The sequence below is a fragment of the Coturnix japonica genome, chromosome 20, assembly GCF_001577835.2.
Source record: "Coturnix japonica isolate 7356 chromosome 20, Coturnix japonica 2.1, whole genome shotgun sequence".
In the NCBI taxonomy this organism is placed as follows: domain Eukaryota; kingdom Metazoa; phylum Chordata; class Aves; order Galliformes; family Phasianidae; genus Coturnix; species Coturnix japonica.
Genome location: NC_029535.1, coordinates 3,093,712 through 3,110,404, shown reverse-complemented (window position 1 = coordinate 3,110,404; position 16,693 = coordinate 3,093,712). Strand labels below are relative to the sequence as shown.

At 49.9% G+C, this 16,693-nt stretch overlaps 2 protein-coding genes across 4 annotated transcripts; one reads left to right on the top strand and one right to left on the bottom strand.

Moving 5' to 3' along the window:
* Positions 1-612: 612 nt before the first annotated feature.
* Positions 613-16,209, top strand: MYBL2 (MYB proto-oncogene like 2). Of its 2 annotated transcripts, none has more exons than XM_015881410.1 (14): positions 613-743; positions 3,265-3,358; positions 4,460-4,531; positions 4,921-5,013; positions 6,204-6,424; positions 6,589-6,745; positions 7,336-7,605; positions 8,391-8,777; positions 9,963-10,102; positions 11,084-11,183; positions 11,782-11,895; positions 12,459-12,575; positions 13,274-13,420; positions 15,464-16,209. In XM_015881410.1, exons 3-14 carry the CDS (start codon positions 4,475-4,477, stop codon positions 15,590-15,592), a joined length of 1,932 nt encoding a protein of 643 aa, XP_015736896.1. In that variant the 5' UTR covers positions 613-743; positions 3,265-3,358; positions 4,460-4,474; the 3' UTR covers positions 15,593-16,209. The 2 variants fall into 2 exon arrangements, with proteins under 2 accessions (XP_015736896.1, XP_015736895.1); XM_015881409.2 differs by lacking the exon at positions 613-743 and adding an exon at positions 2,667-2,797.
* LOC107322882 lies at positions 898-2,657 on the bottom strand. 2 transcript variants are annotated; one of them, XM_015881414.2, is made up of 2 exons: positions 2,412-2,657; positions 898-1,836 (listed from the first exon to the last, which is right to left on the bottom strand). In XM_015881414.2, the coding sequence occupies exon 2, from the start codon at positions 1,806-1,808 to the stop codon at positions 1,143-1,145; it is 666 nt and encodes a 221-aa protein (XP_015736900.1). In that variant the 5' UTR covers positions 1,809-1,836; positions 2,412-2,657; the 3' UTR covers positions 898-1,142. The 2 variants fall into 2 exon arrangements, with proteins under 2 accessions (XP_015736900.1, XP_015736901.1); XM_015881415.2 differs by having other exon boundaries at positions 2,385-2,644.
* Positions 16,210-16,693: the final 484 nt, after the last annotated feature.

The window sequence follows — 16,693 nt, the reverse complement described above, 5'->3', positions numbered from 1 at the left end:
AGTAAAAGAACAGCTTTTTTTCTTCACTGAATGGAGGTTGTTTTGGCCTGAATGCTCAATGTGAAATGTGTGCAGAGGCAATAGCTGCCTTCTGTCTTTCCATACTCTCCCTTTGGCCCTCAGGAAGCGTTTAAGCTCTTATTCTATGAACTACTTCAGTTGGGGGAAATAAAATATGTGTATAAGCTTCATGACTCACAGATGCTTGAAGGAGTTTGATCCAATGAAGGCTTTCAATAAGTGAAGCTCACCAATCACAGAATGACCTGGGTTGGAAGGGACCTCAAGGATCATGTAGTTCCAACCCATGGGAATGTAGGTACCCAGCTGGGTTAACCCTGGGCTCAACAGGTGCTGCTGTTGACAAAACCGGGTACAAGTTACTCTCCGCTTTTACTCTCACGTAGTATTTTACCACTTCTTTCATACCTGAAAGATGAGGAGAAGCAGTAGTGCTTCATCAGCAACCTGTAAGCGCCCTGAAAGTTGGTGTTAGCGATATTTAGAGGTAAAAGAGTGGAAACATGAGGTGGGAAGAGCAGCAGCTGCAGGGGCTCGGAGCTCACAGCTGGCAGCCCCAGGCCGCGCTCTGCCTGTGCTTCTCCCCGCGTGCCAGAAGAGGGATCCCGAGCCCCAACCCGGCACATACCCGCGGGCCAGGCCGCCGCCCGGCTCTGACAACAGGGCCGACAAGGGCACGATGCGGCGCTTCTTCCCGCAAAGCCAACGGGGCCGCGGAGCAGGTAACGCCGCGGGGCGGGCGGCAGCGGGGCCGGGCCGGCCATCTTGGGGCGGGGTGGCGCTGGGCCGGGCCGAGGGATTTCGCGCTCCGTCAGAACGAGCCCAAGGGGGTGGAGGGCACCGAGCGAGGCCCGGCCTGCGGAAAGGAGCGGAGGAGAAAGTTTAAAGCTTTATTACCTTAATACAAAAGACAGCAGTAGGATATAGGAGCGGGGAGCTGGGCTGGAGGCTGTGGGTTGCAGCTCGTAAGGGCTCTGCCATCAGCTTCTCACCGCAGTCACCTCCCGCTGAAGAGAAAGATTTCACCGTGTTACCCAACAGCAGCACGGCCACAAAGCTGAGAGCACTCTGTTCTTTGGCATGGAGGTGATCGGAGACACCACAGTCAGCGCTGAGAGTCATCACGGGGCCTGAGAGCCAGGCTCCATATCACCCAGCTGGGCCTCAGGGAGCAGAGCCACGTCCCTCCTGGGCCAGCATAAAGGGAGCACCACAGGGGTGCCCAGCAGCGACGTGTCCAGCTTGGAGCACCCCAGCAAGCTCACATCGAGGGGCAGGCTGGCATCCAGAGGGGGCTTGATGTCTGAGATCTCCCACCTGGATGCTGGGGGCTTCCCAGGGGACAGCAGGTCACTCAGCAGCTCCGTGCTATGGGACAGCGCTCTCTCTTTGAGGCGCTTCCCAGCTTTGCACGGTGTGGAGGTGTTCCTTGATGTTACATCCAGCAAGGAGCCGGGCCCTGCAGGCAGCTCACAGGGCACAGCTGACAGGTTGAGGATGGCAGGGCTGGAAGGGCTCCTGCAGAAGGAGAGGAAGCTGAGGTCCGAGGAGCCCAGGCCAGCCCTCACTCCACTGCCCATGGGCTGTGCCACCATACACACAGGGCTGCCCCTCGTGGTGTCCACATCTGCCAGCAGCTCCCAGGTACTCTGCTTTGGGGCACTACTGGAGTCCAGGTAGTAGCTGTACACAGGAGAGAAGTGGGTATGTCCAGAGGCCCCAGCCACAAATCCATTGTCCAGCAGGTCCTTAATGGTCAGGGTGCTGTGCTGCTGCGAGGACGGCATGGCGCAGGGCTGGAGGAACCAGGAGTCCCTGTTGGAACACGCAGTTTAAGGGCAGCCCTTCAGATCCAGGCAGGGCACCCTCCCCACCCCATCTCCTAACAGGACACAGGGCCCAAACCACAGCACCAAGGAATGATTTTTCAGGCCCCTTGCTGAGCACGGGGCAAGGCAGCACTCCTAGGTTTGTGCTCACTCAACCTACATAGCACTGCTCTTAGCTTTGTGTATGAGGGGCCTCGAAGCATCTCTGCTGCAGGGGACACTGAGGTGGCCATCAGAAAGGCTTTATCTCCATTCCTGAGGTCAGGAGAGCATTTATCCCAGGTAGAGCCAGGCTACATCCCAATAGGGGTAGCATAGAGACCTTACAAACATAGCTATACCAGGGTGACCTGGGGACACTACAGCATCCTAAATTACATCATACCTAAATAACATAATATCTATATCACATCACATTGGAGCGTCAAGAGTCACAGCAGAAAGCTCCCTAGGTTACTTAGGACAGTTATATGATCATCCCAAAGGGAAACATCCTTAAATGAAACCTTAAATAGCATCTAAACAGAGAAAAACCTAGGCAATAAGACGAGCACTACTTGCCTTTAGCTCCTACAGAGGCTTCTTTCAGGATCGCAGCCCTTCCTTTAACTAGCGCTGCTCGGAGCGCTTTTATAGTGCTGGGGATTAATTAACGGGCTAATTCTCTCATTAAAATCACTTGGGAGGGGGGAGGGCTGCAAGTTAGTTGGGTTAATTCTGTTAGTCCGGCATTAAGGCGGTGGAGGCTCATTCTGGTGCTGTCCCGCTCTGTGGTGGCCGCACTCAGGCGGGAGGGCGCCCTCCCGCGCGCGCGTCTTTGTGCGGTGCTGACTTAGTGCGCATGCGCGGCCCGGCCCCGCGCGGGGTGGGGGGCAGCCGTTGGCGCGAGATAGGAAAGTGCCGCCGCCGCCGCCCGGCCCCGCCGCCATGGCGCGCCGCAACCGAGGGTGAGTGGAGCCCCCCGGGGTGCGGATGGTTCCGTGTCTTCTCAATGGGGGGGAGGCTGTGGTCTATGGGGTCTTGCGGTTTCGGTGTCCCTGAGCGGTGTGGATGGATGGGGTAGCAGAGCCTGGCCCGCCGCCCGCCTCTTCGTGATGCCTTCAGGCTGGGCCCGGTGGCTGAGAGCGGTCCCGGCCCTGTGGGAGCCTCGCTGTGCGCTGCTTTGGTGCCCTCTGTACCCCAGCAGTAACGAATAGGGCTGGGGAGCTGTATGGAGGGGGATGGAGCGGGGCCTGGGCTCACGGAGCCCTCACTGATGGGCTGGAACCGAAGGATTGTCCTTTCTCTGTGTTAATGTGGGGTTGACCCGCACGCAGAGGGGTCCTGGAGGTCAGGGCCCTGCAGGCCGGGTGTGTGGGGGGAGTGCTGTGCTTTGCCCAGGGGAGGCAATAACGCTCTGCTTGTTGCTCTGCAGTGAGGATCAGGATGAGCTACACTGCCAGGACACCGACTCGGATGTGCCCGAGCAGCGGGATGGCAGGTGCAAGGTCAAGTGGACGCAGGAGGAGGTGAGTGAGGGCCGGGCAGCCACTGCTCATAGGGCTATTGGTAGAGTTTGGGTAGGCCTTCAGTGTGAGCACCTTATCCTGCTCCTTGCCTGCTGCCACAACACCCACTCACAGTGTCTCATTGCTGGGGAAGGCCCTTTGTCTGTTTTGCTGAGGCCTTGATGAGAGGAAGGTCAGGTGAGTTTGAAGCCTGGGGAGCAAAGAGCTCTGACTACTTCAGCACCTGGGCCTACAGCAAGCTATCAGCTGCCTGCAGCAGTTGCTAGAGGGTGGCAGAGGCCTGGAGCTGATTCATGCAGTGCACATGCCCTCTTCTGAAGTCAATGTGGACAGGGCTGGGACCTTTAGGATTGTGGCAAAGAGCCTGAAATGAGTTGGCGTTTTTTCTGCATTTCTTCTGGTCCCTTCATAGTCTTTTTATTTTGTGAAAAACTACAAAACATTTCATTTTCCTTGAGCTCTGAATATGGAGTAAGAGTGGCCTTTGGGCAGAGATCAAAATCTTGGGCTTGTGTTGGGCAGGGAGTTGTTTCTTACCTTTGTTTGCCCACCCACAAGATCTTTCATTTCCTTGCCCTCAGGCAAGGAAGCCCTGTAGTGTAGGGTTTGTGAGAGAAGTGCTGTAGAACTATCAGTGTAGAAAGGCAGCGGGCTGCCTGGTTAGTGGTGATGTACTTAAAACAGTTGGTCTCTTTGGCCAGGCAAAGGCAGTATGAGAGCTGGGAGATAGGCTGCCTGGTCAGGGACATACTGGGGCTGGATAAGCAGGTAGCTCTGGCTGCATAGTTTGAACTAAACTCAGTGTGGGCCTGTATGTGACCACAGCAACTGGGTTTGTATTGTACTCTGCTCTCATCATGCACACACCAGGAACTTGCCCTAGTACAGAGCTCTGAGCCAAATGTGTTCCCACTGGCTTCTGTGCACTGGGACACTGATAAAGAACTTAAGTATCCTCTTCCTTGTAATGCAGACATAAAAAGCTCAACGATTAATAAATATCTGAATATCTAACATATCTTGATGTTGTTGCTTTCAGAGTGATGACTGTGACATATTTTGCTCAGTGTATGTGAAAGTGGATGTCTTTGTTCCTTGCAGGATGAGCAGCTGAAGATGTTAGTAAGACATTATGGACAGAATGACTGGAAGTTCCTGGCCAGTCACTTTCCTGTAAGTGCCCCTTTGCCTGGTTGGGAATTGTAGTGTTGTTTGCATGCTGTTTCTTGTGCTCAGGGCACTGGCTGTCTCCATGCAACACCTTGTATGATGGCACTTTGTTCTGTGGCTGCTACTGTTGAACAAATTTAGTGTTCCTCTAGGGCAGGATGACACATCCTTCTTGCTTAGAGGGTGTGAGTTTATTGGGAGCTGGAGTGAGACATTGGGGTTCCTGTCCTTGTATCTATACCCAGTACCCTGTACTATATCCATAGCATGCATTCTCTGTGCATCTGTAGTTTTTCCATGTTGCAGACTGTGTGTGTGAGGACTGCTGTGTTTCTACAGGGGTTTTTGGAGCCTCCAGTCTAATGTATATCTGCTCTGATTCCTTTCCCCAGAACCGCAGTGACCAGCAGTGTCAGTACCGGTGGCTGAGGGTGTTGAATCCAGACTTGGTTAAGGGCCCTTGGACCAAAGAGGAGGACCAAAAGGTAAGTCAGGCAAGGACAGGGTCTGAGCGTTGGACTTTGACTCTCTGTCAACAAAGTGGAGGTGTCAGACCTAGACAGCTTTCTATCTGTGTTACATCAAACACTTCCTGAGGAAGCTTATAACAATGCCCTTCTACCTTCTTACAGCAGAGCAGTTGCTGCCTATTTTCCCCTCTTTATGTCCTGTTCTGCCAGCCAACCTAGTCCTGATGCCCACTGCCATCATGGCCAAGCCAGACTCCAGCTTTTTGAAGCTGGATAGTTTTGCACTGCAAACAATCCAGATCCTTGAACGTGGGTATCTGTGGCCCATTTGTCTGCCCTAGGCAGTCAGTCTGCAATAGGAGTGTTAGTTATGGACCCTGTGAGCAAGATCTGTGGTGCACCTGCTACCTGCACCTTTCAGCTAAGCACTGCTGGAGAGGGTAAAAGTGCTCTTTTGGAGTCATCTGGCCTCCTCTCTGAGATATTGGCAGGATAAACACTGCGAGCAGCATGTTATGTTACATTGCTTTGTTGCATGGATTTATTTCAGGCCAGCCAGAAAAGATTCCCTACCTGGAAGCATTTGCACTGAGCTTTAGGCCAACATGTAAAGGCCCTAGGCGAAGAGGAAATTGCCAAGCAGATGGCTTTTAAGTGAATTTTGCTCATTTTTGCTTTGTGCTTGCACCACGTGTTGTGGCATTAGTGGGGCATGAAACTGCAGGTTGTGTCCTCACCAGGGGCTGTACCCTCTGCTGAAGGATGGCTGTGCCATGCTGTCCCAGCAGGCAGTAATATAGGCACGGTGAAAGCTCTTTTCATGCAGCCAGGTTCTTGGGAAGAGAGGAAGGCAGAGGAGCTTTGAAGCATGTGGTACCTGGTGCTTTGCTCTGACTTGTTCCTCACTGCATCTGCCTGTCTCTGTCCTAGTCTTATGTGAGCCATCATCTACATCCATAGGTGTCAAGTGGTAAAATGGCTGCATGAAAACTGCCTCTTCCAGGCTTTTGGTTGTATTGTTGCTCACGGAAATGTTTTTCACCTGTTGCTGACAGTGTCATGTGTCAGTGCTGGGACCCTCCAGTGTTTTTGACTTATTGGATCCTTCTTTGTCTTCTTGTACCCGGTCCCAACAAAGGTGAAATGCAAAGCAACACCTGTATTGATTGTCTCATTTCCTGATTTCCTTCCTGTTTTCTTCCAAGGTAATTGAACTTGTTAAAAAATATGGCACCAAACAATGGACTCTGATAGCCAAGCACCTGAAAGGACGCTTAGGGAAGCAGTGCCGGGAACGCTGGCATAACCACTTGAATCCTGAGGTTAAGAAATCCTCGTGGACAGAGGAGGAGGATCGCATCATTTTTGAGGCCCACAAGGTTCTGGGGAATCGCTGGGCTGAGATTGCCAAACTGCTGCCTGGGAGGTAGGATGGATGTCTTTGCTCACTGGTACCTTCAGAGCTGGGTGGCTTGTGGAGATCATGTGTTGGTCTCACAGGATGAGGCTGGGGAGCTCACAGGAATTGCTAGCTGTGCTTTAAGGCTGCTGATAATAATAACTTATTGTTTTCTTTTGCTTTCTCTGCAGGACTGACAATGCTGTGAAGAATCACTGGAACTCCACCATCAAGCGCAAAGTGGATACAGGAGGATTCCTCAATGAAACAAAGGAGTCCCAGCCACTGTACTTGCTAGTGGAAGTGGATGACAATGAGAGCCAAAGTGGAACAAGAGCTGGGAGCCAGGTACTGCACAAGTATGTGGGCTGTTGGGTCCATCTCTGCTCTGCTAACGTGCATCAGAGCTGGTCAGTCACCCTGCTACTGCCTCTAATGCTGTCTTTGCATTAACTCAGTTAAATAGTCCTCTTAATTTGTATGGGCTCCTTCAGGTGGTGTATGGGACAGAGCATTGAAGGAGAACAGGGATGTAGGATGGTCCAAATGGCTGTTAGGAAAGTTTTTAATGGGAATGGTTTTAAACTAAGACAGGGGAGGTTTAGGTTGGATATTAGGAGGAAGTTTTTCACCCAGGGGGTGGTGACGCACTGGAACAGGTTGCCCAAGGAGGCTGTGGATGCCCCATCTGTGGAGACATTCAAGGCCAGGCTGGATGTGACGCTGGGCAGCCTGGTCTGGTGGTTGATGACCCTGCATGCAGTAGGGGAGTTAAAACTGGATGATCATTGTGGTCATTTTTAACCCAGGCCATTCTGTGATTCCATGAAAGCGGGAGGAACGTGGTGGGCCCAAGGATCTGTGCTTGTGCCCTTGGACTTGATCTTCTTCACTTGGTTTCTGCTAATGGCTGCGCTTTCTTTCTTGTTTGTGTGAAGACCATTGTGCCAAACTGGCCGGTTGATATCTCTGAAATAAAGGAAGAGGATGTCAGCGATGAGGAGGTGACGGGTTTGCAGGAGTTACCCTCAGAGCTGCCAGCTGCCGACCTGGCTGAGCACAACGGGGAAGGAACCTCAGATGATGTGGTGCCTGAGGATGCCTCAGCATCTGTTGCATCTCCGTACAAGTGGGTCGTCGAAGCTGCCAATTATTTGTGTCCTACATCTGTCCCAGCATTAAATGAAGCTCTGGACATGATTGAATCTGTAAGTAGCACACCTTTGCTCCGCCAGCTAGTGGAGTGAGACTTATAGGACCTGATTTCCACCACTGTTCTGTTGAGTGAGCTCGCTGGGTCACCTTGCTTATCACCACAGGTATCCTGAGGAAAGTTGTATGGATTCCTTTAGTTTAGCCTCCAGATTAATTCATTTTCAGGACACTTTGCAGCCAAAAAGGGGAAATATCTTTGCAATCTGGTTTATGAGCTGATTATCTGTGAAATATTCACACCTGCAAAGAAGGACTTTGTGCCCAAGGCTTAATGTCCAATTTGTGCATCCTTAGAGGCCTGTTTGAATGGTACTTGTATTGATGGGGTTGAGCTGTGAATGGCTCTGGCTATTTTTCATCTGTTTACAGCAACCTGCTTTACAGAATAGCCCTGTGCCCACCCATTTTGGTGTGACCAAGTTTGGCAACAGTCACCTTTTTCATACTCTGTCCCTGGCCACTTCTCTTTTGCCCCCTGTGTTTGGGTGCAGCTGTGTGTTACAGCTGTGCTGTGAACTGAACTGGGAAACCAGCCTAGCGTAAAAACTGCCCTATGCACGAACAGCTTTCAGCTGGATCAGGCTTGTGGTCTGGTTCTCAACTGAGCTGACTGCAAAGGACAGAGAGCTTCAGTTATTCTGTAACCAGGCTCCTTGCAAAAAGCAGCGCAGTCTTGCACACCTGCTTTTTTCACCTCCCAGCTAACCTCTCTGTTTGCACCAGCCAGCTGCCCAGCTTTCTTTCCTGGGCTGGTTCTGATGGCTTCTCTTGTACGCAGGACCCAGATGGATGGTGTGACCTGACCCAATTTGACCTGCCTGAAGAACCCTCTGCAGGCAGCAGCAGCAGTAGTAACAGCCCAGTGCGGCAAACACCCAGCAAACCAACTCCATCCCTACCCAACGTGACTGAGTACCGCCTGGATGGCGACACCATCTCCGACCTGAGCAAGAGCAGCAAGGGGGAACTCATCCCTATTTCACCACATGCGGAGGTGAGCTTTGGCACGCCGCCCTCTGTGCTGAAGAGGCAGAAGAAGAGGAAAATCTCCCTATCCCCTGTCACGGAGAATGCCCCCAGCACCAGCCTCTCCTTCCTTGACTCCTGCAACAGCATGACGCCTAAGAGCACCCCTGTCAAGACACTGCCCTTCTCTCCATCTCAGGTACAGAACAGTGGTGCTGGCCAGCCTGGGCTCCTCCGCTTGGGTTTGTCTGTGAACTAGTAAGCAATGTCAATGCTTTGCCTTAATACTCTAATCTCATAATCTCTGCCACCTTTGTATTTCTTCTCTCTTGTATTAGGCAGTTCCAGTGCATAGGGTATGCATGTGTTTCTGGTAGAACAGGGTGCAGAGTTTGGTTCTGACGCTGCTTGTCTTCAGTGCAGCTCTTTCTGCGAGAGCAGCAGACTGTGATTCCCTCAGCTGGAGTGCTTGCAGCACAGGCCAAGCCCAGTTACCCTGTATGATGGATAAGGCCAAGTGCCTGCTATGAGGAGGGAGCACTGCTGTGCAGATCTGCACCTGCCTACTGCAGGAGAGAGCACAGTGCTTCCTTGTCCAGGGTGCTGTGTGTGGGCATTACTGGCAGGGGATAGCAGTGCTGTGACAGTGCATGTTGCTTTTCTTCCTTATTTTTAGCACTGTCATCTGTGTGGACAGCATCTGCTGGTGCACATCTGTGAGTTGATGGCACAGGGATGTACTCATGGGCCTTGTCTTTGTTATGTAAGCTTAGGTCTTTCCCATCTTTACTATGACTGTGGTAGCATCCATACCTGGTCTCACAACAAATGCCTTACTGCAGTGCTATGGCATTCAGACCCCTTGATTCCTATCTTGACACAGTGAAGTTCTGTCAGTAAGACAGGATAAATCCTGCTGCACTTCTGTGCCATCTAGCAAAACTTCTACAGCTTCTCTGTCATTCACACTCTGCCTCCCTGTGCCACTAGCTGAACCTTCCAGGACTTTATATTTCTGGTGTTTCTGCTGTCCTCGGTGGAACGTGGTAGAACACCATAGGGCTGTGATACCCAGGTTCAAATCAACCTTGAATACGAGGCCATCAAGAACTGGGGAATTAAAGTGAGACCTGAATAGTACAGTTCTGCCATGAGAAGCTGAGATGCCTGGAATTAATCTGAGAACATAGGAAGTTCCATATGAGTATGAGGAAAATATTTTCTCTATGAAACATGCTGCCCACAGGAGTTGTAGACTCTCCTTCAAAATCTGTCTGGGTGCTTTCTTGTGTAATCTACTGTAAAGAACCCACTTTAGCCACTGGACACCATGTTGGGAAGTTTGAGACTGACTGTTTTCCTCTTTCTTACCTATGTTACGCAGTTCTTAAACTTTTGGACCAAACAGGATACACTAGAACTGGAGAACCCATCTCTTACCTCCACACCTGTGTGCAGTCAGAAGGTGATTGTCACCACCCCTCTGCACAGGGACAAGACTCCTCTGCTCCAGAAAAACTCAGCGTAAGTCCTGTATTTCTTCTTTCCCATCCCAACCTGAGCATTGTCCTTTTTCACACAGGAGTTTGATTCAAGACAAACAAACGTTCCCCATTGCTGGCACTACTGAGAGTGACAAGGCAGGCTGGGGAATTTCCTTAAATCAATGTGGCACCCAAAGACAGCTCCTCTGTGAGCTGCAGGGAACAAGTGTCCCATCTGGCTGGGACCTCAGCCAAATGACTGCTGTTGTGCTCAGCTGTGTGGTCAGCTGCTGCCTTCCGTGCGCATCTTTGGGAAGCATTGCCATGCTGTGAGCCCTCTGCCAGCTGCAAAGAGATTTGGTCTTTTCAACAAGGGCTGTTCAGGTCCCCTTCCCTTTAGCTCTGCACCCTCTGAACTGTGGGACAGTCCAGGGCAATGATCTTGAGGCACCATCCCAGCCCAGTGAGAGAGGGTGTCCTGCACAGGGAGTGTTCTGCTGGCTGGCCTATCTCTGCATGTCACTATACTGTTGCAACACAGTTTGTGGAGGTGCTGGCTGTGCTAGAAAAACTGGTGTGGGCCCAGGGCAGCAACCACATCCCATTGGTGTGAACTGGCTTGGATGCTCCAAGTGTAATTGCACCAGGATTTCCACTGGTCACAAAGCTCTGGCTGGCCATGAGGAACTCTGCTAGCAGAAGCACTGCAAAGTAGCGCTGGCCTGCAGGGATCTGTCATGCCAGTATTGCAGGTGTTGTACAACTTTCTGATAAGGGTGCTTGGTAGCTGGCAGAGTGGAGAAGCATAGCTGGTATTTCTAAGATATTTTCCTTACTGAAGGTTCCTTGGTAGCCTTTGGCCCTTCATACGTCCCAGGAATGCCCCAGCCAGACATATGGCTTCTGCAGTCACCATGTGAGACTCTGCGGGTGGTTTGTGTAGTGTGAGTGGAAGGATGGGGTTTGCTTTGTGATTTACAGCATATCTGATTCTTAGTTTTTTTTACTTCTCTACTGCCAGGTTTGTCACACCAGATCAGAAATATGTGGTGGACAATACTCCACACACCCCAACACCTTTCAAAAATGCCCTGGAAAAATATGGACCAATTAGGCCTTTGGTACGTACTGGACAGGTCTGTTGCTTGCTGATGGCTTTGCATGGGGTAGATTGCAGCAGAGCTGTGAGCCAGCCATTATTTGAGTAGCAACATGGTTCAGTTTTGGTAATGCTGGGCTGAGATAAGGGGGATGGAGACCTTGTCATACCAAGTGTGTCATGGTAAGTAGCTACAGGACTTCTAGCTCCTTGGCAAAGGAGCAAAGAAAAAACTCCAAACCCAAAACAGCTTTTGAATATGGCCTCAGTGCTTGGTTATTTGTGACCTTGAGGGAAAGCAAGGAAACATTACATCCCTAAATCTCTAACGAGGACTTAATATGGGGGGATAGCAGTGTCAAGTATACTGTGCCTTCAGTACACAATGGCACATCTGGGGTACAGCTGGTAAGAGTCTCCCTTGCCTGGAGATCCTGTCAATCTGTCAAGCTAACAGAAATACATCTTTTCCTGCTGGGAAGTAAATAATTTGTAATGTTTGTCTTCCCACTGTTAGCTCCTGTGGGTTACCCTGGCCCCATTATCCACTGAGGGAATTCTAAGTCTGCCTGATGTACAAACTGTGACAGTCTTGTGCTCTTTCTCCTTCCTTGCATCAGCCCCAGACTCCTCACCTGGAAGAAGACTTGAAAGAGGTGCTCCGAAGTGAAGCTGGCATTGAACTTATTATTGAGGATGACGTGAAGCCTGAGAAACAGAAAAGGAAACAAGGGGTGAAGTGGTTTCGCTTTCAGTATCTGTTTTTGGGCTGCCCTGTGCTGTTGAGAGCTGCTTTTGCTGGCTCTGTTCATCCTACTATTTATGCCAAAAAGTTTTTCAGTGTGTTGTTGTTGCCTTTTAGTGAGTGAATCTGCTTGTATGCCTGAGGCCTGCTTAAAATACTGCCAGCTGTGGCCTGGTTTATGCAGAACTCAGGGCTGTGCCAAGAGATGCTGTCTCCCTAACATGCAAGGAAAGACTTAGGGCAGTCCTCCAACATTTGTGGCAAGTTGGGCTCCACGGGCCCAAAAGTCTCTTGGCTCTGTATGCCCAGGTGATGTGATGTTCCCCTCCTGCTGGAAGGAGTTTCCCCTTCTAAATCAGTGTCTCTTAGTGCCAGTGTGGGGAACACTAGACGCTGCTGTGCCCTGTGGTGGGGAAGGAGGCAATGTGTCTTTTTGAGGTGCTAGTGCAATGCAGATACAGGGGGGTTTGTGGGCTTGGAATGCACCCTTGGCCCTTAAGATGGGAATTCACTGAGTTGATTCATACTCACACTTGTATTTGTGTTCACCAGTTGCGTAGGAGTCCCATTAAGAAGGTCCGGAAGTCACTGGCGCTGGATATCGTGGATGAAGATATGACACAAAATATGCCAGCCCTCCCCAAAACTATCTGTTTCAAAAGAACCCAGGTGAGGAGTGCTGCAGTCAGAGCAGGGGTAGAACTGACTGTAGCAGGGCTGAGAGGCAAACTTAGCTGCTGAGATGTGTGTTGTGCTAGCACCACTACTGCTTTCATTTTCTGTCTTTAGCAAGTATGGGACCTTTAGCCCTTCAAAACAGCAGAAATAGGTTTTGTTTTAACACTAGCAATCAAGGGCTGTGGGATCCAGAGTTCAAGAATGGTGTAGGGGCTGTAGGTTGAGTCACGGACTGAAGATTAAAGGCTCTGGATGAACAGAAATTCTTGTGAAAAAGCTGCCTGCAGAAGGAGTTGTGAATTCCTTTGTGGTTTGACTTACTACCCAGCTGCTTTTCTACCTGTGGGATGGGGAGGAGCCTTATGTGTTCCCATCCTTAGAGGTTTCCTTGGCTGGCTGCAGGGGTGAGAAGGGGTCTTCTTCATCTCAGAAGACAAAGGCTGTGTTCTGGCAGTTACTTATTTCTTATCTTATAGCTATATGTTCTTTTTCTTTGCAAGGCTGTTTTGGTTAGTAAGATCTCCAAAGAAATCTAGTGCAAAGCAGTGTTGACTTTGCCACTTACGACTGCCTTATAATGTGTGGATGAATTGCTGGGATTTGTTAGTTGACCTTTTGGCCATGACAAGTATCAGCACTGTTAGTGCAAATCAACTTTTTTCTTTATATAATTTTCTTCCGTTTTGCAGCCTTTGAATTTCCTGTCAAGATCCTTGAACCTTTCCTCCTCAAACAGGAAGAATGACTCTGGTTTGCTCAACAGAGCCTTTGTGCAAGTGCAGTCAGAGAAAATGTCCTACAGGAAAATGCCAAGCCATTTCAGACCTCCAGCACCGGTAAGCCCTGCAGCTGCTCCCTTCCATCAGCAGGTCAGCTTATAGTGCTGCCCCTGTTCTTCAGGAGGAGAATTATGGTGGTGAGTTCAAGAGGAACATAGTATGCTCCTGTGTGGATATCTGTATGCTGTCAGAGCTGTCTTGGTACCCAGGTTTGGAGATGCTGAACTAGCAGTGTCATTACTGCAGCTCCCTCCACTTTCTTTGCAAACCTGCCCTTCTGCTGGAACTCAAATCCCCATGGCTCATCAGAGCTGTGGCCTGCACCCAGGGCCCTGGATTTCTTCCTGGGAATCTGTGTCCTGTCTCAGCCCATCAAGGGATTTAGACTAACCCAGCACTGAAGTAAACTACTTTTTCAGGAATCACTCCTTGGATGGACAGCAGTAGGTTAATCTTTTTTGTTTCTCTGACTGTAACAACTCTACAAGGCACAATATAAGTACCAAAAAGGCATTTCTCACCCCTTTGAGGGATATTTCTAGGTTGTGGTAAAATCTGTGTGCCACAGACAGCATGGGCTGCCTTTGTCCTGCCATTTACCTGAACAGTGGCATTACTGAGCTCCAGCAGATGATGTTTACTTGTCTTTCAAGCATAACTCATAACATGTGCTGAGACTGGTGCTTTTAAGGGCTGTTGACCTTAGAGTTATTTAACCTTTGGGACATAAATGGTTGTGTTCTTTGTAAACTCTTCACCAGTTGATGTAGTTTCAGACAGTAGCGCATTAAAAGAATTGGATCCCTGCTTCATTTGGTGGGGTGCCTTGGAGAAGGGTATGGTTTTTGCAGGTGTTAGTCTGGGCTGAGTCGTGGAAACTCTCTGGTAGGATGAAAATACACGTTTTCCTTGGTGAGGAGTGAAACCACAGCTGGGGGCAAGCACAGAGATGTTTTCAGATGTTAGGAAGGGCCCAGGTGCAGTCTTCACAGTGCAGCCTTGGCTCTGTCTTCAGATAAACAGAGCATCTGTCTCTGGATTAGAGCTGTCTGTTGTGAAAGCTCTTTCTGACAAATAAGTACTTTCCTGCCAGTGTAATTCCTTCCCCTTCTCAAAATAGACCCCACTTAAACACTTCAATTTCTCCTCCTGTCCTAGGTAGAGCTGTATTGCTCTGAGTGCTAATAGATCCATATAAATAAAGCTCTGGAAGTGACTTGAGGGTGGCAGTAAGGCAGCTTGTGTGATGACAGAGTACAGGTGTTCTGAGAAATCCCCTTGCCCAAAGACAGCAGAGCTGCCTGTGGTGTTGCTGGGTTCTTGGGATTTGTTGTACCAGACTTGTGCTGCCAACAGTGGCAGCTATAGATTAAGGAAGCTCACTTAGCTGTGAGCTGAACCTAAATTATCCCCAAAACCATGCTGTGTCTGCACGGGGCATTGCTGTTAGCAAATACCACTCATCAAACTCCAGTTCTTTGCCCTACACATAAACGGTTACTTCCAGTTGAGGGCAGTATATATTGTTTTGCTGCATTTATCAGAGGTTATGCAGAGGGTTTTCCTAGCATAGCAAAGCATGTCATGGGGGCTCTTGCTTTACACAGTGACTGAAGCACAGCTGATTTTTATTTTCCAGCTCTTCCTGTGCTGTGTGAGGCCCTGTTGAAGCTACAGGCACCAAATTGCTACTAAGGATGGATGGTCTTTCTGACCAATCCAACCCTTCAAGGTCTGGGGCTGAGCAGCTTCCATAGGAGTTGAGCTGGTTGGCAATAAACCTGGAAGCTGCCGTTGAATTCCTTTGATCCTTCCAGGCTCTGTTCAGCCCAGTGAAGCTTAGTGGGCTTGTTCTCTGGGCTTTTGGTCCCAAGACAAGTTGGGGAAAGCCCTTAAGAAGCCTATGAGTGGTTCTGCAATGGGAAACTGCTGAACATAACCCCCCAAGCTATAGGTTTTTATTTTTCCTGGGGAGCAGATAGTTTTTATTTATGCACGTTGTTTTAAAACAGTATGTCAACATTGTGTTTGTCTCACTAACCCTCAGCACCCTCCTTTCCCTGGACTGTGTTGTACATATTCTTTCTTTTCCTTTCATAGATGACCAGGGCTTGGAAAGCGGTGGCCTGTGGTGGAACCCGAGACCAACTCTTCATGCAGGAGAAAGCACGACAGTTCTTGGGCATGCTGAAACAAAGTCACACATCAAGGACCTTAATCTTATCGTGAAGGATTGTTCTGCTCTTTTTATTTTATGTTTTACATCTTGTTATAAAAGAAGAGGAGGGAACTACGAAGTTGGAGGGGTGGAAAAAATCCTCTGCAAGGCCGTAGCGTGTAGGGGTGAATTTTTTCCTTCTATTCCCAGGTTAGATCTGTATTGTAATAAATTGAGTTAACTGCTGGCTATAATGTCGGATACAAGTTCTGGAATCCCTGTGGAAAGGCAAATGAGGGATGGGTGGAGAACTGACAGCAAGAGCACTCAGCAAGACCTGGGCTCCACAAGCATAGGAAGCTGATTCACCTTCAAGCAGCACGCGTATCATGCATTGGAAACAGACTTTGAAGGCTGTTGGATTTCATGCTGGCTGTCCTTGGGAATGGCTCTTGTTAAGGTTCCCATGTGTCTCCTCATCTGGCTTTCTGCAGGGGATGGTGGCTCCTCCTTGCTTCTAGGATGAAGATGATGTGCTGTCATGGGCGATGTGCTTTGGGTTGATTTGCATTTGGAGCTGGCCAACCCTGTGTGGCTGTTTGTACTGCCATTGCTGCACAATGGGAGCAGCGGGTGCTTCTTCCCAGGGACTTGCTCCCTCTGGAAATAAACAATGGTGCTAACAACACCCAGTTGTTCAGTCTTGCTTTGACTCTGCCTGGGGCCTCACAATGTGCAGAGGGAGGCAGTGCTGTGTAGGGGTGTCAAGAAGCAGCAGAGCATGCTGTGGACTGCAGCATTTCTGAGGCAGGTCAGAGTGGCTGCAGCCTTATTGGAGAGCTGCTGGGAGCCTCTGGCCTTGAGGAGCCTCTGCAGTGCAGACCTCAGCTTCTGGATCAGTGTTCCTTGTGTGGAGGAGGCTGATCAGCTGAACAGAGTGCTCAGCTATTAAAATAACTGGTGGGGATTACCAGTTAAGCATGGGCCTGGACTGGACCAAAGGCTAATGCTGTTTTTTGTAGGTGATGTTTGAGATACAGTGAAGTCAAATAATGAGCACAAGGGCACGTGGTGTGATACAGAGGTGAGAAAGACAGGATAGCTCACCAGGAAACGTGTTTTCATGTGGAATCTCCTCTTTCCTGGCTGAGACTGAAGAGCAGCTCATTGGT

What these genes read in the sequence shown, in the direction of transcription:
- LOC107322882 (XM_015881414.2), bottom strand. Translation starts at nt 1,808, where the DNA reads ATGCCGTCCTCGCAGCAGCACAGCACCCTGACCATTAAGGACCTGCTG.
- MYBL2 (XM_015881409.2), top strand. Translation starts at nt 2,778, where the DNA reads ATGGCGCGCCGCAACCGAGG. An exon ending in TCAAGTGGACGCAGGAGGAG is followed by an intron (nt 3,359 to 4,459) that starts GTGAGTGAGGGC and finishes TGTTCCTTGCAG; the next exon opens with GATGAGCAGCTGAAGATGTT. An exon ending in ATGGACCAATTAGGCCTTTG is followed by an intron (nt 11,184 to 11,781) that starts GTACGTACTGGA and finishes TCCTTGCATCAG; the next exon opens with CCCCAGACTCCTCACCTGGA.